The 22,072-nt window shown below is 39.9% G+C and overlaps 1 protein-coding gene across 34 annotated transcripts in view; it reads right to left on the minus strand.

Moving 5' to 3' along the window:
- Nucleotides 1-22,072, minus strand: part of ank2b (ankyrin 2b, neuronal) — an 892,118-nt gene that overhangs the window by 281,284 nt on the left and 588,762 nt on the right. For 33 of the 34 annotated variants that reach the window (XM_043697316.1, XM_043697278.1, XM_043697441.1 and 30 more), the window contains 2 exons: nucleotides 7,539-7,640; nucleotides 2,096-2,194 (listed from right to left, as the gene is read on the minus strand). The exons of the other annotated variant lie outside the window; for it this stretch is intronic. In XM_043697316.1, coding sequence (XP_043553251.1) covers nucleotides 2,096-2,194; nucleotides 7,539-7,640 — 201 coding nt within the window. The remainder of the gene's footprint in view (nucleotides 1-2,095; nucleotides 2,195-7,538; nucleotides 7,641-22,072) is intronic. 34 annotated transcript variants of the gene reach the window in all.

The raw sequence follows: 22,072 nt of genomic DNA on the forward strand, positions 1-22,072 counted from the left end.
ACCTTCATCCCACCCTCCTCCCTGACCTATCACCTTCATCCCCACCCCCACTCACCTATTGTACTCTATGCTACTTTCTCCCCACCTCTACCCTCCTCTCACTTATCTCTCCACGCTTCAGGCTCTCTGCCTGTATTCCTGATGAAGGACTTTTGCCCGAAACGTCGATTTTACTGCTCCTCGGATGCTGCCTGAACTGCTGTGCTCTTCCAGCACCACTAATCCAACATCTGGACTTAAGTTGACAGATGCATAATAGGACCTTGCAATGTATCTAAAGTACTAAAATTGCTTGGGACGCTTAAGCTTCCAATAAACTCCCCTTGCCTGAAACCCTCAGTGAAACTCTCAGACATTGAGACCAGTGTAAGAGACTTGCGTCAGACTCAAGAGACTTACCTGAACTCCTATCCTGGAACTATTCCATTGATTAATGCTTATCTAACTCAGTAATTAAACTGTTTAACTGAACCAACACCGCAATAAACTGCACAATCACATCTCTGACCTGTGCCAACTACACCATTGTTCCAACCACCCAACAGAGTATCCTTCCACTCATCCGCTCAACCATGACATACGTTGTTACAGTCACTGTTCCTTCAGCGTTGCTGAGCAAAAATCCTGGAATTCAATATTGAAGACTCACATCAGAGCTACTCTGCAAGACTGTCTGAAAGAAGTAACTTCGAATTATAGCCAGGAATTGAAAATAAAATGTGGTTTGTCAGCACAGGCATTTTTTTTTCTTTTTTAATAAAGGTATAAACTGTATTCCTTACTACACTGTCATATTAACCCACAGTATTCTTTATTCTTATCTTATACCTTTTAGACCAAAAAGAACCTACCTATCTCAGTCTTAAATATACTCAATGACCAGGCCTCCACAGCCTTCTGTGGCAATGAGTATTTGAAATTCTCTCCAAAGGATTCTTCTGAAAAGGAGGCGAAAGCAGAGTCCTTGATTTTTTTTTTAGAAACGAGAGGTAAATAGATCCATATGAAGTAAGGAGTTGAAAGGTTATCAGAAATAGCTAAGTGTGCAGATTTGAGGTTACAGTCAGATTAAGCTAGGAGAGCTGAATGGGCAACTCCCACTCCTGATTCATATATTCTAACAATTTCACCTTCTCACCTTTCAGACCACCCTTACTTTATTGTTCTTCATTTAATATTCTTTCCCACAGTACTGCCACTCTCCTTTTTATCATTTAATTCTGTACATAACCTAAACCTGACCCAAATTTGAATAGTTCTCCAATATCATGACCAAATTTATCACTGTTCTCTCAAGCTCTTGGAAAGCATACAAGGGAAAACTTCTCACCTGTTAGACAATCCACCTTTCACCACTAACAGTCATATTTTGTTGCTACTATTCTGGTTAGTCAGTGTTCTAAATTATTCCTGAAGAAGGGCCTGTGCCCGAAACGTCGAATCTCCTGTTCCCTGGATGCTGCCTGACCTGCTGTGCTGTTCCAGCAATAAAGTTTCAACAGTTCTAAATTATTACCTTGTATTCCCCTAAACTCTAAGTAACTGTCCCAAATACTTTTTCTCTGAGAAACCCTCTGAGTTGAGATCAAGAATCATTGCTTATACTTTTAGCCTTCTCAGGAATGACATCATTTATCCACAATCTTTTCTTTCTTCATCATATCAGGCCAAGCTTATGAACATCGGATAACTAGTTCTTGATTTGTTTTAATCATTCCTTCCGGCTTGTTAAGTTTGCATTAGACTTGTTTTTTTCATTTTGGTTTCTCCAACATTTTCAGAGAAAAGGATTTTGATTGATTAACCCTTTCCAATGCTCTGTTTACTTTGATAATTAGCTTCAGCAGAAACTCTGCTTTCGGAAGCTAAGATATTAATGGATTGGTGCACGAAGCATCAAAAGCAGGAAATGCAACTTCACATGATGTAGTCAAAGTGCCATAGAGGACATATGCTATGTCCTGCTGGTTGACCTCAGGATCTCCATTTTATTCTGACTACAGGAGTGTGGAGTTCCTATGCAATAGCAGTCTTTAAAAATAATGACACTATTTAAGGAAGTATTTTGTTCAGTGGATTTGAAATCAGATATTACCTTTGTCGATGAATCAACAACTGCACCTCTCTCCAATAATTCCTGCACAAGATCCACGTGCCCTTCTTTTGCTGCCAGATGCAATGCATTGAGGCCATTCTGTAACAGTAAAATAGATATACCATTATATAACTGTATTTCATTAGAAAAATGTACATTTATACAATTACTTGTATTCAAATGAATTAATATGATGAATGGTATATACACTGAATCCTTCAGTTAAAGTTTGCATATTATCATTTATGAAAACATACAACTTTTCTGGTTCATCTGCAACCTAAACAAAAGTAATTGACAAATGTTTTTCATCGACTCCATTCAGACATCCCTTTTGAAATGTTTTCTGTTTAACTTGGGTCTTTACTTCAATATCTCAGCTGTAGAGAAATTTGAAAGCAGAACTCTCTCAAACACTATGTAAAATATATGTTAATAAATGCAAGGAAACATTAAACTTCAAGTATTTACATCTAGACAGACACATTAAAAGAAAAATATAGCAGTCAAAATAACTTGACTGGAACTGACTACACTATCACTTGAATCTCTGGACTTCAAGATACAACCTGCATTACCTTTTAGTTTAACTTTTCAAAAATCTTTGTAAAGAGTTTTGAAATGGGAGTTTGTTCTTCTAAACGTAACTTTTTAAAAGCAATGAAATTGGAAGTGGATCTCTGTAATGATTGGATGACAAGCAGTTGATCCATTTAAAATCTATTAAAACAGTTAGTAAATAAAATCAAGGCAACTGATACAAAATGTAAATCCCTCATTCTGTATTCAAGAAACTCAAGCCATACATATATTTGTCTAATTGCAGCAACAAGGTATAGCCAATTTGAAAAAAAAAATGGATATTTGGGTATACCAAAAAAGCAAGCATCTATTGTTCGTCCCTAGTTGAGAATGTGGTGGCATTCTCGAGCAGTCTGTTTGACTAAAATATGCCATCATGCTTTTAGGTACAGTAGATATGTTTTAGTCAGGAATCTGAGATCCATAGAATTGGATGCACCTGCTACCGCAGTCATTCTAGAGACAGAGGACAGAGGTCTGGGATTCTTTTGGAGAAACCTTTGCAAAGTGCTACAGGAAAATCCAATAGATTATACAGACAGCAGCCACAGTATGCCAGTGAGAGTGCAACAAATCCAAAGATGGTGGACATAGACCACTCATATAGTTTATTCTGAATAGTATCAAGCCTCCTAACTAAATGGGTGGGGTTGAAATAATAATCATGTGATAAGCTTTCCTTCAGATTTGTGATATGGATCATGCAGTTGCTGGACAGGACACAAGGTGAGACATTTAAACAGAATACCCAGTCTCTGACCTATTCTTAAAGCATTTATATGGTTGCACAGATCAGTTATTAGCGATTAGTGATCTCAACCTGCCCAACCCAAGAATCCACTCCCAGGTCATTTACAGTGGGAAACTTATGGATGTAATATTCGTGAATATCAAAGAGAGGTGGCTCAATGCCTTCAGCCAAATCTTCCAGACTTTGAAAATTTTCAGGTATCATGACTAGCTCTGGATGCTGAGCCCTTTCACAACAGTGATACATCATTCCTATTCCAATATTTTCTCTGGACTGTCGAAAGCTCAGTAAAAATGAGTGATGGAAGTTCAGCTGCAGTCTTGTGTGAGCCGGTCATTGAAGCTGCCGCCTGTGGAACCTCTGAACAATTAAAGACTCAAATGGGTTCCAGAAGCAAGCAGTGCAAATAGTGAGGCCCATTACTTGGTGACTGGCAAAACTCAACCATAACTGAGAAGTAGCAGGAGCAGTGGGTACACATTGGAGGTGCCATTATTATCAGGGAAGTTGCTAGCACACAATCAGTCTGAGCACTGAGTGACTACTCTGGAGAGGGTCCTTAAGTTATGGAAAATGTTTATTATGGCAATTCGTCAGCCTTTTTGTTTGGCAATGACATTAAAAGGCCTTATAATCTGATGCAGTACACTATGCTGCTGTTGCCTGTGCAGTGGGATGGCTGACACAGTCCAGGTCTGTGCAATACTGGAAACACTGCCTTGTGCTGCAGAGATTGCTGAAAATTAATCCCTTAACTACCTTAATTAGGTATATTGTAAGTTTGGGTTTCTGGTTTTTGAGTTAGTGACCTCTGAGTTTTCTGTATGTCTCAAATTTTAATTAATAACTTTCAAATATTTTTGTAGCCATGGTTATTTCTTTTATACCAGTTTATTTGGGGCCTAGTTTTAGAATAAATCAGTTTGTGTGCACCATTCATTATTTACTTGTTTATCTTGCGTTGTTTTTTATTCCAATAAAGTAAATAATGGAGCCTTATGGTTTTGGAGGCTTCTGGAACTTTTTAAGAAGTATTAGGGGAACACCCATTGCTTGGAGAGGAATATTTTTGGGTTCATTTTTACTTTGAGCTTTCGACAGTCCAGAGAAAATATTGGAATAGGAATGATGTATAGACTATAGGTCCTGAGAAGGTGAGAATATTTGGTAAACTGGGCGAGCTAATAATAGCCCCAGACAAAAATTGTTGAGGTAAAACCATATAGAGATTACTTAAAGTGGAGTACATTGAAGCTGAGGTGAATAATAGTTTCACAAGGAAGCTATTTGCAGCTGTAGTCTAAAGGTTGAAGTCACAAGTAACTTAAACCTACCAAGAGATTCTGATGTGAGCATTATGAGTGGTGGTTTGAGTCTTGTACCAGAGGTGTACTTGCCGACTATACAAAAGTGGTTTTATTTCTTTTCAATTTATACAGCAATGTTTTGTGATTATACTTTTGCTTTGTGTTTAAAATTTTTGAATTGATATTCAAAATTAGATTGTTTGGTTTATTTTGTTTTATTTTCATTTGTTTTATTACTAAACTTTAGTTTCATTGTTCAAGCAAAATCTGCAGCATTGCACGTTTATGTTTTGGGAAGAGACATTTTATTAAGACCTAAACAAATCAAAGTGTAATCTATCAAATCAGGTTTCTGCCTATTATTTGACTTTTCATAATAACATGTGCTGGAATCATTGGCATAACACTACTAATGTGTTGGCTGCTATCACCAGCTTCAGGTTATCTCTGGGAAAAGTGAACAGAGGTTAGAACTCCTCAGTAAATCAACTTTTCCCTAATTTTCTTGAGCCTGACAACCTCTATTCTCATCCCAAGGGAGCTGGGAAAATGACATTGTTGGTGAAGCTGTTCAATGCTGGAAGTGCTAATTTTACTTAACATTTATCAGAAAAATCTGAATGCTGCCCATCAAGTCTCCAATGGGGTGTTGTCAATTTGGTGTCTTCACATTTTTGATGTTCTTAATTATTTCTAGAAGTTAGTTTATACTCTTGGATATGTAGCCAAGGACAACTATGCAAATTCGAATTTTTGAAGTAAGAAATGTTCTTGACAAATCATAACACATTTCTTTGCATCCACATGGTAAAATTTAGTAATAGTTAAGTTTGTCAGCTAATATAAAAGAGGTTCTCCTGCAACAGAGCATGACATTGCTCTAAAACTGACTGGACATATTAAAGGAAACTGTCTACTATCAGGAGGGTCATATGTATTAACCCTCTGAATTACATTACATTAACTCTCTGAAGATTGAGACTGCAGCTTACAGCAGAGAATGTGGGTCACAGTCCACAAGACAGAAACAAGAGAGGTTAGCACCACACAGAGCTCACAAGACACATGACACTCTCATATAATATTGCAACTACTAAACAACCTGTTCCCACTTCAGCAAACAAGAGAATGTTTGTAAATTGAAATAGATTTGCATTACTAGATTCAGAAGTTGAGATCTGTTTTTACATGTGCCTTGTCCAGACTAGTTTACTGGCTCACAATCTTTCAACATAAATGTTCTGAACTGATGCACCTATGTAGTAATTCATTAGTGGCCTAATCTGATGGTGAATACAGTGATTCTTTATTGCTTCTGAACCTGAAAGTGTATAAAGGTAAAAATCACACACAACATTAGGTTATCATCCAACAGGTTTATTTAGAAGCACTAGCTTTTGGAGCACTACCCCTTCATCAGGTAATTGTGGGACAGACTATAATCTGGACTATAACCTGGTGTTGTGTGACTTTTAACTTTGTCCACCCCAGTTCAACAGTGGCTCCTCCATACCATAGCCTCAAAATGCAAGACTTACGATATTAAAATTATAAAATATCTAAATCAATATAAACAAGTTGCATACAACAAAATTCATTTATGTTCTATTGTTTCTGCCATAGAAGTGATACACTATTTCAAATGTAATTTTAATAGCAGTGAAGGTTCACAAGTTATTTATTGATAAGATGAACTACAATGTAACATTCCTAAATGTGACAATGCAATGAGGGCAACCAAAGGTTGCTAATGAACAATTGTGCTAAGTTTTGCATTAGGCAGGAGGAGTTGACTGTGAAATGTCAGCATTTGTCCTTTCTACTCCTTTGACTGCAACTTCAGGATGCTAGGCACATGCAAATAAGCGTGAAAATGCACAAAATTTAACTTAATTATGGATAAGGAGAAAGTGACGACTGCAGATGCTGGAGATCAGAGTCAAAAGGTGTCGTGCTGGAAAAGCACAGCTGGTCAGGCAGCATCCAAGGAGCAGGAGAGTCTACATTTTAATCTTGCATTTGTATTGGTACAGACTGTACTGTTCAACCCCACTGCACATCTGCTCCACTTCAGTGAGAATTTTAACTCTACCGCTCCTACCTCTTCACTGGAAACCCCTTAAAAAAGTCACACTTTGTTCATCAGGCATAACTGGGTTTTTAATGGTAGTGTAATTAATCAACTTTGATAAGCAGACGTTTTACTGCGAAAAACTTTTAGAATCTCACAATTCTGTTAAATGATCACTGGATAATTTACTGTAAAATTATTCTAAATTAAAAATTAAAAAAAAGCTTTTTGACAGTTATTTGGTTTCTACTTTTTGCCCATTATGTGCATTTGTGTGTGTGCGTGCAGGGAGGGGGTGCACTTGTCTGCTTTGACATAACTCCAGTTACACACTGGGAACAGAACCCTGTAATCAGTTGCAGCACCATTATATAGTGACAGAGTGGAAGTTCTCAAAATAAAGATCCCAGAAATACTTAGCAAAACTTATTTACTTCATGGCAAATGGTAAGCACCCTTACTTCAACACAGACTACAAAATCCTACCCAATAAAACATGGACGGGGGTGGGAGTGGTAGGAGAGTGGATGGTGAAATATAAAGAGATTAATGTTTGTAAATTTCCTCAGAACTTTAGAAATAGTAGAAACACACTTTTATGCAGATATAAAAATTGTATTTCCATGACAGACCAGCAAAATTCTGATTATTTTCCTAAGATGTTTTTACTCAAGTCATAGGAATTTTCAATAAAGAATCACAGTATTCAAAAATGCTAATAACTATACATACCTGATTGGATGTGTTGATATCTATCCCTCCTTTGAGGTATTCAAGCACTTTGTCCAGATTCCCTGCTCTGGCAGCACGGAGGAAGCTTGCATTGCTGTCAGACTGTAAAAGAGAAATACTATCAATTTGCATACATTTTACTCCACTAATGGAATAAAAATTGTAAACAGGAATTCCAAACAGTCAGCAGTAAGTATTAATTTCCATAAAACCAAAGCTTTACGCAACTTTCACTGAAAACCAAGGTAAGTCCATTACACTGCTGGCCTAAAGCTGGTTATATTCAAACTTTTTTTAAAAATAGTTAATTCCTTGATGTTTTAAAACCAATAATCATTTTTGAAATAGATCAATGGAATTCTCCATTTATGGGATAGGCATTTAACCATTCCATACAGGAGAAAGTGAGGACTGCAGATGCTGGAGATCAGAGCTGAAAAATATGTTGCTGGAAAAGCACAGCAGAAGGACTTATGCCCGAAATGTCAATTCTCCTGCTTCTTGGATGCAGCCTGACCTGCTGTGCTTTTCTAGCAACACATTTTTCAACCATTCGATACAGCCCAACTTGGACTGGAAGAAATGTTTCTGTATTAAAAAGAAGTCACTTCAGTCTGACTATAATGAAGCCTCTCCAAATTATGTGTCCTTCAAACAGTGCTATAGAAATTATTCAAAATCATAATACTGCAATGAGAGAATAAGTAAGAAATGTAAAACTAATGGCCTGATTGAAAAACTTGTTGGCAACCCAGAATAATCAAATACTTTCAGCATAACTATTTTTAAAATTTAGCTATTTTCCCTCAAGTCACTTTAAACCTGACAAGGAAAACATTAGGAGTTGCTGGGCATGAACCCAACTGTGATTCTCTGTGAGACAGTAAACACAAGAAAAATGTTTCACAGAGACTTCATGATAACCCATCCATTTTTTTCTTTGTATGCTGATATGTTTCCTGCAAGTATCCAAAAATACATGGCTTAATTACATATCTCTAAAATGTTTAACATATATTTTCATGTAATCATAGGACTAATTCTGTGCTCAGGGCTAAATTGGATACTGCCCAAAATGTGAGCTTAGGCTTCATGATGTGCAATTATCCCAAGGTAGTGCAATGTGATACCAGTAAAGTATCGATTTTGTGACTTCTCAAGTATTGTCATGAATAGTCACCATTAAATGCATTGTTCTGCAGCTACAGGCATCAGCAGGTAGCCTAAATCATGAGGGGGAAGTACAACTTAATCACTAGTTAGCATTACTTAAAGCCAGCCTGCATCTCCTAAGTAGAGGAACATAGTGACTAGAAAAGGTGGTAGATGTTCTTGTATTGGTCACTCTGAAGTGGAAAAATGTTTAAGAACATCATGATCTGGAAGCCATCATGCTTAAAGTAGGTCAGGCAGCACACTGAATGCCTTGGTGAAGGAGGTGGAAAGAGTGGGGCTACACTGCAGCAGGCTAGGAGGCCCTAAGAAAACATTAAAGGAGAAAGTGGGACAAGATGGTCATCACACAGTCAATGCCAAAGTGAAATGCTGAGGACTCAGATGCAGTCCTGCAAAAAGCTAAATATATCAAGTAGTGACCATAATTTTGTAAGATTTAAAGCAATTATGAAGGTCAAAGATGAATCAAAGATCCTGAATTGAAGGAAAACCATTTCAATAAGACAAGACAAGATCTGGCCAAAGTAGACTGGGAGCAACTACTTGCTGTAAAATCCAGGAAGTGCATGGGAGACATTTAAAGGGATAAAAGTGAGCGTTAAGGGCTAACATGTTCTTGTAAAAGTGGAGGGTGGGACCAACAAGTTCAGATATTCCTGGATGTCAAGGAATGTACTGGATAAGGAAAAAAATAAGTTATGGTATATACAAAAGGCTTGAAACAGCAGATGGCCTACAGTATAGAAAGCACATGGGTTGATTGAAAGAGAAATTATGAGAGAAATGGGGACATGAGAATGCATTGCAGGTAATACACTTTCAAAAGACATTCTGAGAGTATATTAGGGGCAAGAGAACAATGAGGGAAAGATTATGGCTTGTTGGGGACCAACGTGTCAATCCACGTGTGGGGCAGGAAGACATAGCTGAGGCTTTAAGTGAGATACTCTGCATCGGAGTTCACTGTCACAAAGGATGACACAGGTGGAGGAATCAGGAAGGGGGACTGTGATATTCTTGAATGAGTTTTATCAGGCTTGAAAGCAGATATGTTCACAAACCCAGAGGAGATATAGTCCAGGTTGCTGTAGGGAGTTATGGAAGGAGATTGCAGGGGTTCTGACAGTAATTTTCACATTACCTCTGGCCACAGGAGAGGTGCCAGCTGACTAGAGGTTCTAGTATCCAATAAGGGTGGTAGGGATAAACTAGGGAACAACAGGCCATTTAGTGTAGGATCTGTGATAGGGAAACTATTAGAAAAATTTCTGGAGGGTCAGAAATATTTCCACTTGGAGAAGCAAGGATTAATCAGGATAGTCAACATCACTTTGTAAGGGAGGGATCATGCTGAATAAATTTGATTGACTTTTTCAAAGAAGTGACTGGGTGTGTAGATGAGCATAAATGCAATTGATGCAGTTTTCATGGATTTCAGTAAGCCTTTTGACAGGATCTTGCATGGCAGATTAGTTAAGAAGCAAAGAGTCCATGGGATCCAGGGCAATGTGGCAAATTGGTTCCAAAATTAGTTCAGTGGCAAAAGCAGACAGTGATGTTTGAAGTTTGTGTGACTGGAACCTGTGACTTTTAGAATAGCATAGGGTTTAGCTCTCGGTCCCTTGCTGCTTGTGTCAAATGTCAGTGGTATGATAAGTAAGCTCGCAGATGACATGAAAATTGGTTAACTAAGTGGCATTAGACTACAAGACAATATAGACTAGCTGGTCAGATGGATTGAACAGTGACAAATGAAACTTAATCTTGAACAGGTGAAAGGTTGATAATGCTGTGAAGAAGGCATAGGGTGTGTTAGTTTCATTGGTAAAGGGATTGAGTTCTGGAACTGCAGTATCATGCTGCACCTATACAAAACGCTGGTGTGGCCACACTGGAATATTGTACACAGTTCTGGTCACCCCATTGCAAGGAGGATGTGGAAGCATTGGAAAAGGTGCAGAGGAGATTTACCAGGATGTTGCCTGGTCTGGAGGGGAGGTCTTATGAGGAAAGGCTGAGAGACTTGGGTCTGTTCTCATTGGAAAGGTGGCGGCTAAGGGGGGGATTTGATAGAGACATACAAGATGATCAGCGGATTAGATAGGGTAGACAGTGAAATACTTTTTCCTAGGATGATGACGTCAGCTTGTACGAGAGGGCATAACTACAAATTGAGGGGTGATAGATTTAAGACAGATGTCAGAGGCAGGTTCTTTACGCAGAGAGTGGTAAGGGCGTGGAATGCCCGACCTGCTAATGTAGTCAACTCAGCCACATTAGGGAGATTTAAACAATCCTTAGATAAATACATGGATGATTTAGGGATAGAGTAGGGGGACAAGCTGAGATAGTTCACAGGTCGGCGCAACATCGAGAGCCGAAGGGCCTGTTCTGCGCTATATTGTTCGATGTTCTATGTAATATACATTTGGGAGGACTAACAAGGTAAGGGAGTACACATCAAATGTTGGGACCTGAGGAAGTACAGAGGATCAGAGGGATGGTTTAGTGCATGCCAATAGACCCTTGAAGGCAGTAGAACAGGTAGATATGGTGGTGTATAGGATAGTGGTCTTTGTTAGGTCATAGCATTAAGTACAACAAAGAGGCTATGATGGAGCTGTATATGGTAATATTATTTAGACCACAGCCAGAGTACTGTGTGCTGTTCTGGCTGTCACGCTACAAGAATGATGTGATTGCACTATACAGAGTGCAGAGAGATTACCCAAGATGTTGGCCTGGGCTGGAGAGACTCAGCTATGAAGGAAGACAAGACAAATGTTTTCCTTAGAGCAGCAAACGAGGGATCTGATTGAGGTGTACAAAGTTCTGTGAGGCATAGACAGGGAGAAATGTTCCCCTCAGAAGAGGAGTCAATAACCAAGGGGCATAGTTTTAGATGTAAGGAGGACATCTAGAGGGGATTTGCAGAAAAGGTGATCACCTCAATCTTTTCAACCAGGGCTGAGCATATTTGGAACTCACTGTCTGAAAAGGATACTTAAGAATGATATAGGTGAACATTTCAAACACCATAGCTTACAAGGGTACGTGCTGGAAAATTGAATTAGAATCGATTGATGCTTGATGACCAATGCACACATGATGGACCAAATATCTTCTTTCTGCACTATTAAAAACTGACTCAATGATCAAGGTCAGTTAATATATCTTGATTATACTCTCATACCAGAGCACAGAGTGGAATACCTTCCACTTTTGATACAAGGCAAAGTTTGCATGGAAGACATGCAAAGTGAAGTGCGTGCTATCAATAACACTCTAAGTTGGAATTCCTACAAACCTACAGAATGAGTTTGCTCATTCCATCACCTTGATCTGGTAATGGTATTACATAAATTCAGCTCCTTTTAAGTAAAGCTGCTGAGTAACCTTCCTAAACAACAGTGAAAAGATGCAAGATGTGGCAAATATACCAAGCTACTGCCTAGAAAGGGCTTGTTTCTTCAACTTTCATGGCCACAATTAACTTTCTCTGCTCTTTAATTGCAGCTATTGCTTCAGTAGACCTCAGTGACAACTGTTCTTACTGAAGTCCTGCCTTATCCCACACAGTCCTCGCGGAGGCACTCCTGTTCTATGCCCTTCTCGCCCTCTTTCAGTCCTTTCCCTCTTTCAGTAGTGGGTCCTGTTCTGTCTCCTCTAATCAATCTCCAAGTCATACTGCAGCTTATAAAACATGCCTTCTTACACACAAGACTAGCAGCAACTCAACAAAGGATAGAACAGCCCAGGAACAGGCTCCTAGGTGCATCAAGTCTGTACTGACACATGACATTTTTCTAAACCTAAAATCTCTGGATTGCAACTTTAGCCATGAACTAATTGGCACAGGGTCAATAAGATTAAACAGGTAAATGTATGGCTCAAAGGTTGGTGTGGGAGAAACGGGTTTGAATTCATGGGGTATTGGCACCAGTACTGGGGAAGAAGGGACCTGTTCCAATGGGACAGTCTTCATCTGAACCATGCTGAGACCAGAGTCCTAGCAAATCGCATAACTAGGGCTGTAGACAGGGCTTTAAACTAAATGGGGGAGAAAGGTGGGGGGTGGGGGCTGCATTCAGTTATGGGGGAAATTAGGACACCTGATTTAAAGGAAGAGGTAAGAGTGCAGAACTCAGGAGATGTTATTAAAATCTCTAGCACAGACACAAATAGGACAGAATGTATGGAAAGGGTTAGCTATCAAACTTCAAGCACACTGCACAAACTAATAACAATGAGAAGAGGGATGGCTAATACAGGGCTGAAGGTATTATATCTGAATGCAATATAAGGTATCAGGTAAATGAGCTTGTGGTGCAAATCGAAATTGGCAAAAAAGAGATTGGTGGGCATCACAGATATGTGGCTGCAAGGGGATCAGGATTGGGAGCTGAATATTCAAGGATACTCATCGTATTGAAAAGATAGGCAGGTGGGCAGAGTGGGTGGGGTTGCCTTATTAGTAAGAAATTAAATTTTAAAAAGTAGGGTTAGATGGTGTAGAATCTGTGTGGGTAGAATTGAGGAACTGCAAAGGTAAAAGTTGGAGTTATGTTCAGGCCTCCAAACAGTAATTAGGAACTGGGATGCAAGATACACCAGGAGACAAAAAAATATATGTAGGAAAGGCAAGGTTACAATGGTCATGGGGGATTTCAATATGCAGGTGGACTGGGAAAATCAGGTTGGTAGTGGATTGCAAAAAAATGGAATTTGTGGAATGTCTATGAGATGGCTTTTTGGAGCAGCCTGTGGAGGAGTCCACTAGGGAACAGGTAATACTGGATTTAGTGTTGCACAATGAGGCAGACTTGATGAGGGAACTTAATGTGAAGGAGCCCTTAGGAGTCAGTGATCATAATATGATTAAATTTACTCTGCAATTTGCGAAGGAGAAGATAAAATCAGAGGTAACATAATTATAGCTGAATAAAGGCAACTACAGAGCCATGAGGGAGGAGTTGGATAGAATTCACCGGGAGAGGAGTTTAGCAGGAAAGCCAGTGGGACAGCAATGGCAGGAGTTTCTGGAAGTAATTCAGGAGACACAGCAGAGACCCATCCTGAGGAAAAAGAAGCATAGTACAGGGAGGATGAGGCAACCCTGGCTGACTAGGGAAGTCAAGGATAGCAGGAAACAAAAGGCAAAGCATAAAAAGTGAAGGGCAGTGGGAAACCAGAGGATTGGGAAGCTTACAAAGACCAACAGAGGCAACAAAATAAAAGGGGAGAGAGAAGATTAAATATGAGGGTAAGCTAGCCAGGAATATAATGGAAGATTGTAAAAGTTTCTTTCAATATGTAAAAGTAAAAGAGAGGCAAAGGTGAACACTGGGCCGCTGGACAATGACGCTGGAGAGATAATAGTCGGGAACAAAGAAATGGCTGAGTAATGAAATAATTACTTCATGTCAGTCTTCATGGTGAAAGACATGAGTAATATCCCAAAATTTCAGGACAGTGAGGGTCCATCACCAAGGAGAAAATGCTAGAAAAACTGAATGGCCTGAAAGCAGATAAATGACTTGGACAGACGGACTACACCCCAGAGTTCTCAGGAAGATAGCTGAAGAGATAGTGGAGCTGTTAGTGATGATCTTTCAGGAATCACCAGAGTCAGGGAGGTCCCAGAGGATTGGACAATCACTAATGTGACACCCCTATTTAAAACAGAGTAAGGCAAAAGACAAAAACTTACATACCGATTAGCCTAACTTCTGTCATGGAGAAGATCCTGGAGTGATGGTTGAGATTTCTGAATTCTTGGAAGTGTATGGTAAAATAGGGCAAAGTCAGCATGGTTTCATCAAGGGAGGCCATGGCTAACAAATCTGCTAGAATTCTTTGAGAAAGTAACCAGCAGGTTAGACCAAAGAGAGCCAACAATGTTATCCACCTAGACTTCAAGAAGGCCTTTGACAAAGTGCCAAACACAAGGCTACTGAGTAAGATAAGGACCCATGACGTTAGAGGCAAGGTGTTAGCATGGATAGAAGCCTGGGTGCCTGGCAGAAAGCAGAGTGGGGATAAAAGGGTCTTTCTCACTATGGGCAGCACAAATGGTGTTCCGCAAGGCTCAGCGTTGGGACAACTTTTCACTTTATACATTAACGATCTAGATAAAGGAGCTGAGGGCATTCTGGCTAAGTTTGCAGACAATACAAAGATAGATAGAGGGACAGATAGCATTGAGGAGGTGGGGAGACTGCACAAGGATTTGGACAGGTTAGGAGAGTGGGCAAAGTAGTGGCAGATGGAGTTCAACATGAGAAAAAGTGTGAGGTCACGCATTTTGGTAAGAAGAATGGAGGCATGGACTATTTTCTAAATGGGGAGAAAATTTAAAAGTCTGAAGTGCCAAGGGACTTGGGAGTTCTAGGATTCTCTCAAGGTAAAGTTGCAGGTTGAGTCAGTAGATAGGAAGGCAAACACAATAATAGTGTTTACTTTGAGAGGACTTGAATATTAATGCAGGGTGTACTTCTGAGGTTCTATAAGGCCTTTGTCAGACCACATTTGGTGTATTGTGCACAGTTTTGGGCCCCATATCTCAGGAAGGGTGTACTGGCCCTGGAGTATGTTCAAAGGAGGTTCACAAGAATGGTTCCAGGAATGAAAAGCTTAATATATAAGGAACATTTGAGGATTCTGGGTCTATACTCGAAGGAGTTTAGAAGGATGAGGGGGGATCTAGTTGAAACTTACAGAATACTGAATGGCCTGAACAAAGTGGATGTTGGGAAGATGTTTCCATTACCAGGATGAGATGAGGACCTGAGGGCACAGCCTTAGAATAAAGGGAAGTCCTTTTAGAACAAAGATAAGGAGAAACCTCTTCAGCCAGATAGTGGTGAATCTATGGAATTCATGGCCACAGAAGGCTGTGAAGGCCAGGCCACTGAGTATATTTAAGACTGAGATCAACAGGTTCTTGATTGCCAAGGGGATGTAGGGTTAGGGGGAGCAAGCGGGAGAATGGGCTTGAGAAACTTATCAGCCATGATTGAATGGTGGAGCAGACTCGATAGGCTGAATGGCCTAATTTCTGCTCCTATGTCTTATGCCTCTACATGGTCCATAATAATTCTATTTTCTGCCTCTTCATGTATCTGTAAAGATGCCTCTTCAAACACTGCTTCTGTATTTGCATCACCATCTCTACTGGCAGCACAATTCAGACACTTACCAGCCTCTGTGTAAAAACCTTCCTCTCACACCTCCTTCAAATCCTTCCCCCTTTTACTTTAAGCCCATTTGCTCTACTAATTGATATTTCAAACCTGGGAAAAAAAGAACTTCAACTATCCATTCTATCTATGCCTCTGATAATTCTACCAGGTGGCCCCTCAGCCTCTGACATTCAAGCAGAAACAAACCAAATTTGTCCCCATCTCTCCTCATAACTAATACCCTCCAAATCAGGCAATATTCGGGTAAACCTTTTCTGTACCCTCTCCAAAATCCCCACATCCTCTGGTAATGTGATGACCAGAACAGTACGCAATATTCCAAATGCGGCCTCACTAAAGTTCTATGCAGCTACAATGTGACTTGCCAAGTTTGATACTCTATGCCCCAAATGATGAAGGCAAGCATACCATATGCCTTCAACTCCCTCAGCAGCTGCTTCACAACTGTCAGACTTTAGCGAAAGTAAAGGATTCCAGAAGGCACTGACTTGTACTTACAATCAGCCAACTAATCTATGTTATAGTCTGACCAGAATATTATAGAATTCTTATAAAATTAGTAGGCATAGTCTGAGGCTATTTAGTTAAAGCCTGTTTCTCTTCTCTCTGGAAAGCAAACAATCCCTAATATCAAGGTCACCTGTTTCAGGAATGCTGACATTCCTCAGTCAGTAGGGTTGCATCTTGTAATCTCTTATCCATACAAATGTCTAGTAAAAAATAACAAATGGATCCCAGCATGAAGTGAAGTAAAATGCTCGAGTTAAAATAATGAAAATGTGATCCCTGAATGTCTGCATTCATTGGTTAGAAAGATCAGAACAAGTAATTGACATAAGGTAGACAAGTGGATCCTACAGAGAAAGTTTAGCAATGAGCGCTCAGAAGTAGGGGCAGTCGTGTTAGGCAGCTGCCTTTTATGAAGGAGCACCAGGGAAGGTTAGGATGGAGGATGACTGCAAGAAGAGCTTCCTAACAATGACAACTGAGCAGAAGGCTGTTGTAGCAAGCTGCAGAGACCCACACTTGCGAGGTGCCATCTCTGCGTTTGCCCTCTGGGATCAATAAGTTGTTATCAGCTGTCATGGGTTTAATGCACTTCCTACCTATTTAACCATCATATCTAAAATGTTGATTTTTAATAAACCACATTAAAACATACCAAGTTCGCAACCAGCTATTTTGGGTAATCTGTGACCCCCAACCCAAAAACTTACAGCTGTAAGTAGTTTCTGATCCCTTTACGAGTGATGATGGGAAGTTTCCCTCCTGCCACTGAACATTTCCCAGACATAGCTGGAGTGAGGAGTTCCAAATGGTAATACTGGTGTCAAACCAATGTTACACACTAACTGTTATCACTAGTTGCCTACTGTGCATACTTCCACAGTGGGTGTCCATGACACGTGAGCTAATGTCTTTGCTTATATGGTGTGTATTGTGATTCACGCTAGATGCCATAAATACCATTTTATACCTTCCAAGGACACTTGTAATGTCCAATGAGTGTGATGGCTCTGAATTTTGAAAACAAATTGTAATATATCGATGTATCTTAATTTTTAATTGCTTCTACATTTTTATTGACCATAATCATTATACTCAGATAAATATTTCCTTGTCCCACAATTCAATGTATTAAAAAAAAATTGGTTAGTGGAATTTCTAAAAATGAGAAGTAGGAACTTGTTTCCATCCTGTCCAGCTACATGGCTTCTTGCCTTAAGTAACACTGCCACCACCATTTTTTGAAATTATTATGAGAGATCAATGAAACTCTCATTATCACAGATATTTGGGCCGAACTTTACTTTTCCTTACCACTAATTATTTGATTGGCAAGGTAACTGATTGGAATTTTAACTTGCTCCCAATACCTTCCCCAAAGTTCCCTTTTCCATTGCCACTTCCAAGTTCTCTCGAACAATTAGAGTCACGGAGTCATAAAGATGTACAGCACAGAAACAGACCCTTCAGTCCAACACATCCATGCCGACCAGATATTCCATCCCAATCAAGCCACACCTGCCAGCACTCAGACATATCCCTCTAAACCTTTCCTATTCATAAACCCATCCAGATGCCTTTTAAATGTTGCAATCATACTAGCCTCCACCACTTCCTCAGGAAGCTAATTCCATACATGCACCACCCTGTGTGTAAAAAAGGTGCCCCTTAGGTCTCTTTTGTGTCTTTCCCCTCTCACCCTAAACCTATGCCCTCTAGTTCTAGACTCCCCCACCCCAGGAAAAGACTTTGTCTATTTACCCTATCCATGCCCCTCATGATTTTATAAACCTCTCCAAGGTCACCCCTCAGCCTCCGACGCTCTAGGCAAAACAGCCTTAGTCTATTCAACCTCTCCCTGTAGCTTAAATCCTCCAACCCTGCCAACATCCTTGCAATCTTTTCTAAACCCTTTTAAGTTTCACAACATCTTTCCGATAGGAAAGAGACCAGAACTGCACGCAATATTCCAAAACTACAGGCCTAACCAACGTCCTGTACAGTCGCAACATGACCTCCCAACTCCTGTACTCAATACTCTGACCAATAAAGGAAAGCATACCAAACACCTTCTTCACTATCCTATTTACCTGCAACTCCACTGTCCAGGAGCTATGAACCTGCACTCCAAGGTCTCTTTGTTCAGCAACACTCCCGAAAACCTCACCATTAAGTATATAAGTCCTGCTAAGATTCACTTTCCCAAAATACAGCACCTCACATTTATCTAAATTAAATGCCACTTCTCAGCCCATTGGCCCATCTGATCAAGATCCCATTGTAATCTGAGGTAACCTTCTTCGTTGTCCATTACACCTTCAATTTTGGTGTCATCTGCAAATGTACTACCTTTTATGCTCACATCCAAATCATTTATGTAAATGATGAAAAGTAGTGGACCCAGCACCGATCCTTGTTGCACTGCACTGGTCACAGGCCTCCAGTCTGAAAAACAACCCTCCACCACCACCCTCTGTCTTCTACCTTTGAGCCAGTTCTGTTTCCAAATGGCTAGTTCTCTCTTTATTCCGTGAGATCTAACCTTGCTAACCAATCTCCCATGGTGAACCTTGTCAAATGCCTTTCTGAAGTCCATATAGATCACATCAATCCTCTTTGTTATTTCTTCAAAACACTCAATCAAGTTTGTGAGACATGAATTCCCATGCACTAAGCCATGTTAACTATCCCTAATCAGTCCATGTCTTCCCAAATACATGTACATCCTGTCCCTCAGGATTCCCTTCAACAACTTGCCCACCAGCAATGTCAGGCTCACTGGACTATAGTTCCCTGGCTTGTCCCTACTACAGTTCGTAAAGAGTGGCACCAAGTTAGCCAACCTGCTGTCTTCCGGCACCTCACTTGTGACTATCGATGATACAAATATCTCAGCAAGAGGCCCAGCAATCACTTCTCTAGCTTTCCAAACAGTTTCAGGGTACACCTGGGGATTTATTCACTTTTATGCATTTCAAGACATCCAGCACTTCCTCCTCTGTAATATGGACATTTTTCAAGATGTCACCATCTATTTCACTACATTCTATACCTTCTATGTCCCTTTCCACAGTAAATACTGATGCAAAATACTTGTTTTGTATCTCCCCCTTCTTCTACTTGATATGCAACCTTCCATCATATAGATCGCCTTAAAGTCTCTTTTACCAGCATTGGGGTATGTTAAGATGCAGCACGGGTTGACTTGCTGCCTAATTTTTACTCTGAAGCAACTGCCATCGGTGAGTACCATCTCCTCATTCACACCCCGGAGGCAATGCCAATATAAAAGCTTCTTCCTTGTAACCACCAGCAGCCAGCTATTGAATAAGATTTAGCAATGGCTGGATTAGCGCATAGTGTATGAAGGAATCTGTGCTGACTGAAATAAAACACAATTGATTAACTTCTCAATCTTCAGAATACACTGAAGCACGTTCTATAGTTCATAGATCATAGAATCTCTACAAGGTGGAAGCAGGCCATTTGGCCCATCAACAACTCTCTAAAAAAAGTGTCCCACCTGACCCACTCTCCTACCCCTTTAACCCTGATTTCCCATGGCTATCCCACCTAGCCTGCATATCACTGGACACTATGGGAAATTTAGCATGGCCAATCCATCTAACCTGCACACCTTTGGACTGTGGGAGGAGACCAGAGCACCTGGAGGAAACCCACAGAGACACATGAAGTGTGGAATCAAACCCAGGTCCCTGCTGCCGTAAGACAGCAGTGGTAATGATCGAGCCATCGTGCCAACGTGGCATCAAATAGGGTGAGCATATGCATCATTCCCTCAGAACCACACATGTATCAAAGATTTTGGTACAAAATGTGAACAGTTAATCATACTCACATGCAGTATAAACGTTTAAATGTTATTAGTCAATGCAGTCACTTTGTCTTAAAATTAGTAATTACTTTGAATTCTATCACCAGGAATATCAATAAGAAAAAAGGCTACAATTTTGATTTAAGTTGTAGTATATTTCAAACACTGAACATCAAAAATCCTGCCCATTAAATTCTACGAATGAATCAGCTCAAAGAAATGCTGCACTGCAGTCACATACTTCAGATGTTGTATTCACATCTTCAATGCATATCTCCTATATTCATTTAATACTAAAACAGATATGTATTTAGACAATGTTTGCTTAGGACAGTGCCACAATCTGCCTTTTTTTCTCCAGCCATTCCTTTTAAATCAAACTTCAAAACAAAAGTTCAGAATGCTGCAGTACACCTAAAGAAACACATTCGCCTGCATAAATACGTAATGCTAGATGCCCGACAGCTCCTGTTAGTCAATCGCAGCTCCAGCATTATATATAATGTGATGACACACAGACACCCTCAACAATCTGCATTGACAGAGGCGTGGTCACATTTATGACAAGAATATCAGAAAATTTCCTCTTCTGTTGGATTTCTATATATTGCCTAACTATGTTCAGTCAAATAAGAATTAATATTTAAACTAATGCTTGGTATTGAATGTAACTACATTGTCATCCATGGTGTTTCATCAAGCTAGTCGAGCTGACGCTGCTGTATTTTACAGCATTGCGCATGGAGTATTCATGTGACTAACAGCAGTGTCGATCACTCTGCAGCAATGTAAAACCTGGTTTTATTCATCCCAGTCTGTGAACACTGCAGCCTCAAAGGTTGTTCTCTTCAGTGGAACCTCCTGAACGGAACTAACTTTTAACATTCAAAATGTTATTGCATATTATTTGAAAAAAAAGCAGCATATATTTGTACATTTTCCCAGTTTGTCACACTACAAGCATAACATATACCATCTGCATTTACACACAAAATCAACCTAATAATTGGCAGACTTCCTGCTTCTACAGCGGTGATTAGCATTACTACAGGCAATGCAGTGACTCTGAGAATCCAACCCAAAAACAACCATGGATGAATTAACTTTGTACATCATTAGAATCCTACTTAATCAGGAGCATTGAAGCCCTGCACAATAATATACTTTATAATATTGCTGTTATATTATAGAAAGTCAGTGTCAACTTTAAGCTGTGTCTAACCAGTGTGCTGAGCTTATACTGCTAGCTGTACATTCCTCACTAGTCAGGGAGAGAGAGTATTAACATGCATGCAGAGAGCTACATTCACGGTCATCGGTTAACTATTATACTTTTGATGATGATTAAGATGTAAAACAGCAGTTTGCAGCCACTACCAATTTTAAATCTTGTGGCTGCAACTGCCACTTTACACTTTTACAACCGTCAAATGTAATTTTTAATTGATGATAATGAATGTAGCTGTCTATATGCATGTCAATAATCGTTTTCTCCCCCCAAATGTCCTTATCAAGTTCCAAATGTCCTAAAAGCTTGTCAATTTCTAACAGCTCACTTTCCACGGGTGCAAAACTCCAACTTCTGTTTTATACACATACTCAGAAGTTCAACACGGCAAGGACAAGTCATTTCCCATTTATTCCCATTCCCAGGGCTTTTCGATGGCAGCAATTGGGGCAGCATGGTGGCTCAGTGGTTAGCACTGCTACCTCACAGCACCAGGGTCCCAGGTTCGATTCCAGCCTCAGACAACTGTCTGTGTGGAGTTTGCACATTCTGCCCGTGTCTGCATGGGTTTCCTTCGGATGCTCTG

Source organism: Chiloscyllium plagiosum, chromosome 1, assembly GCF_004010195.1.
Source record: "Chiloscyllium plagiosum isolate BGI_BamShark_2017 chromosome 1, ASM401019v2, whole genome shotgun sequence".
Taxonomy (NCBI): Eukaryota; Metazoa; Chordata; class Chondrichthyes; order Orectolobiformes; family Hemiscylliidae; genus Chiloscyllium; species Chiloscyllium plagiosum.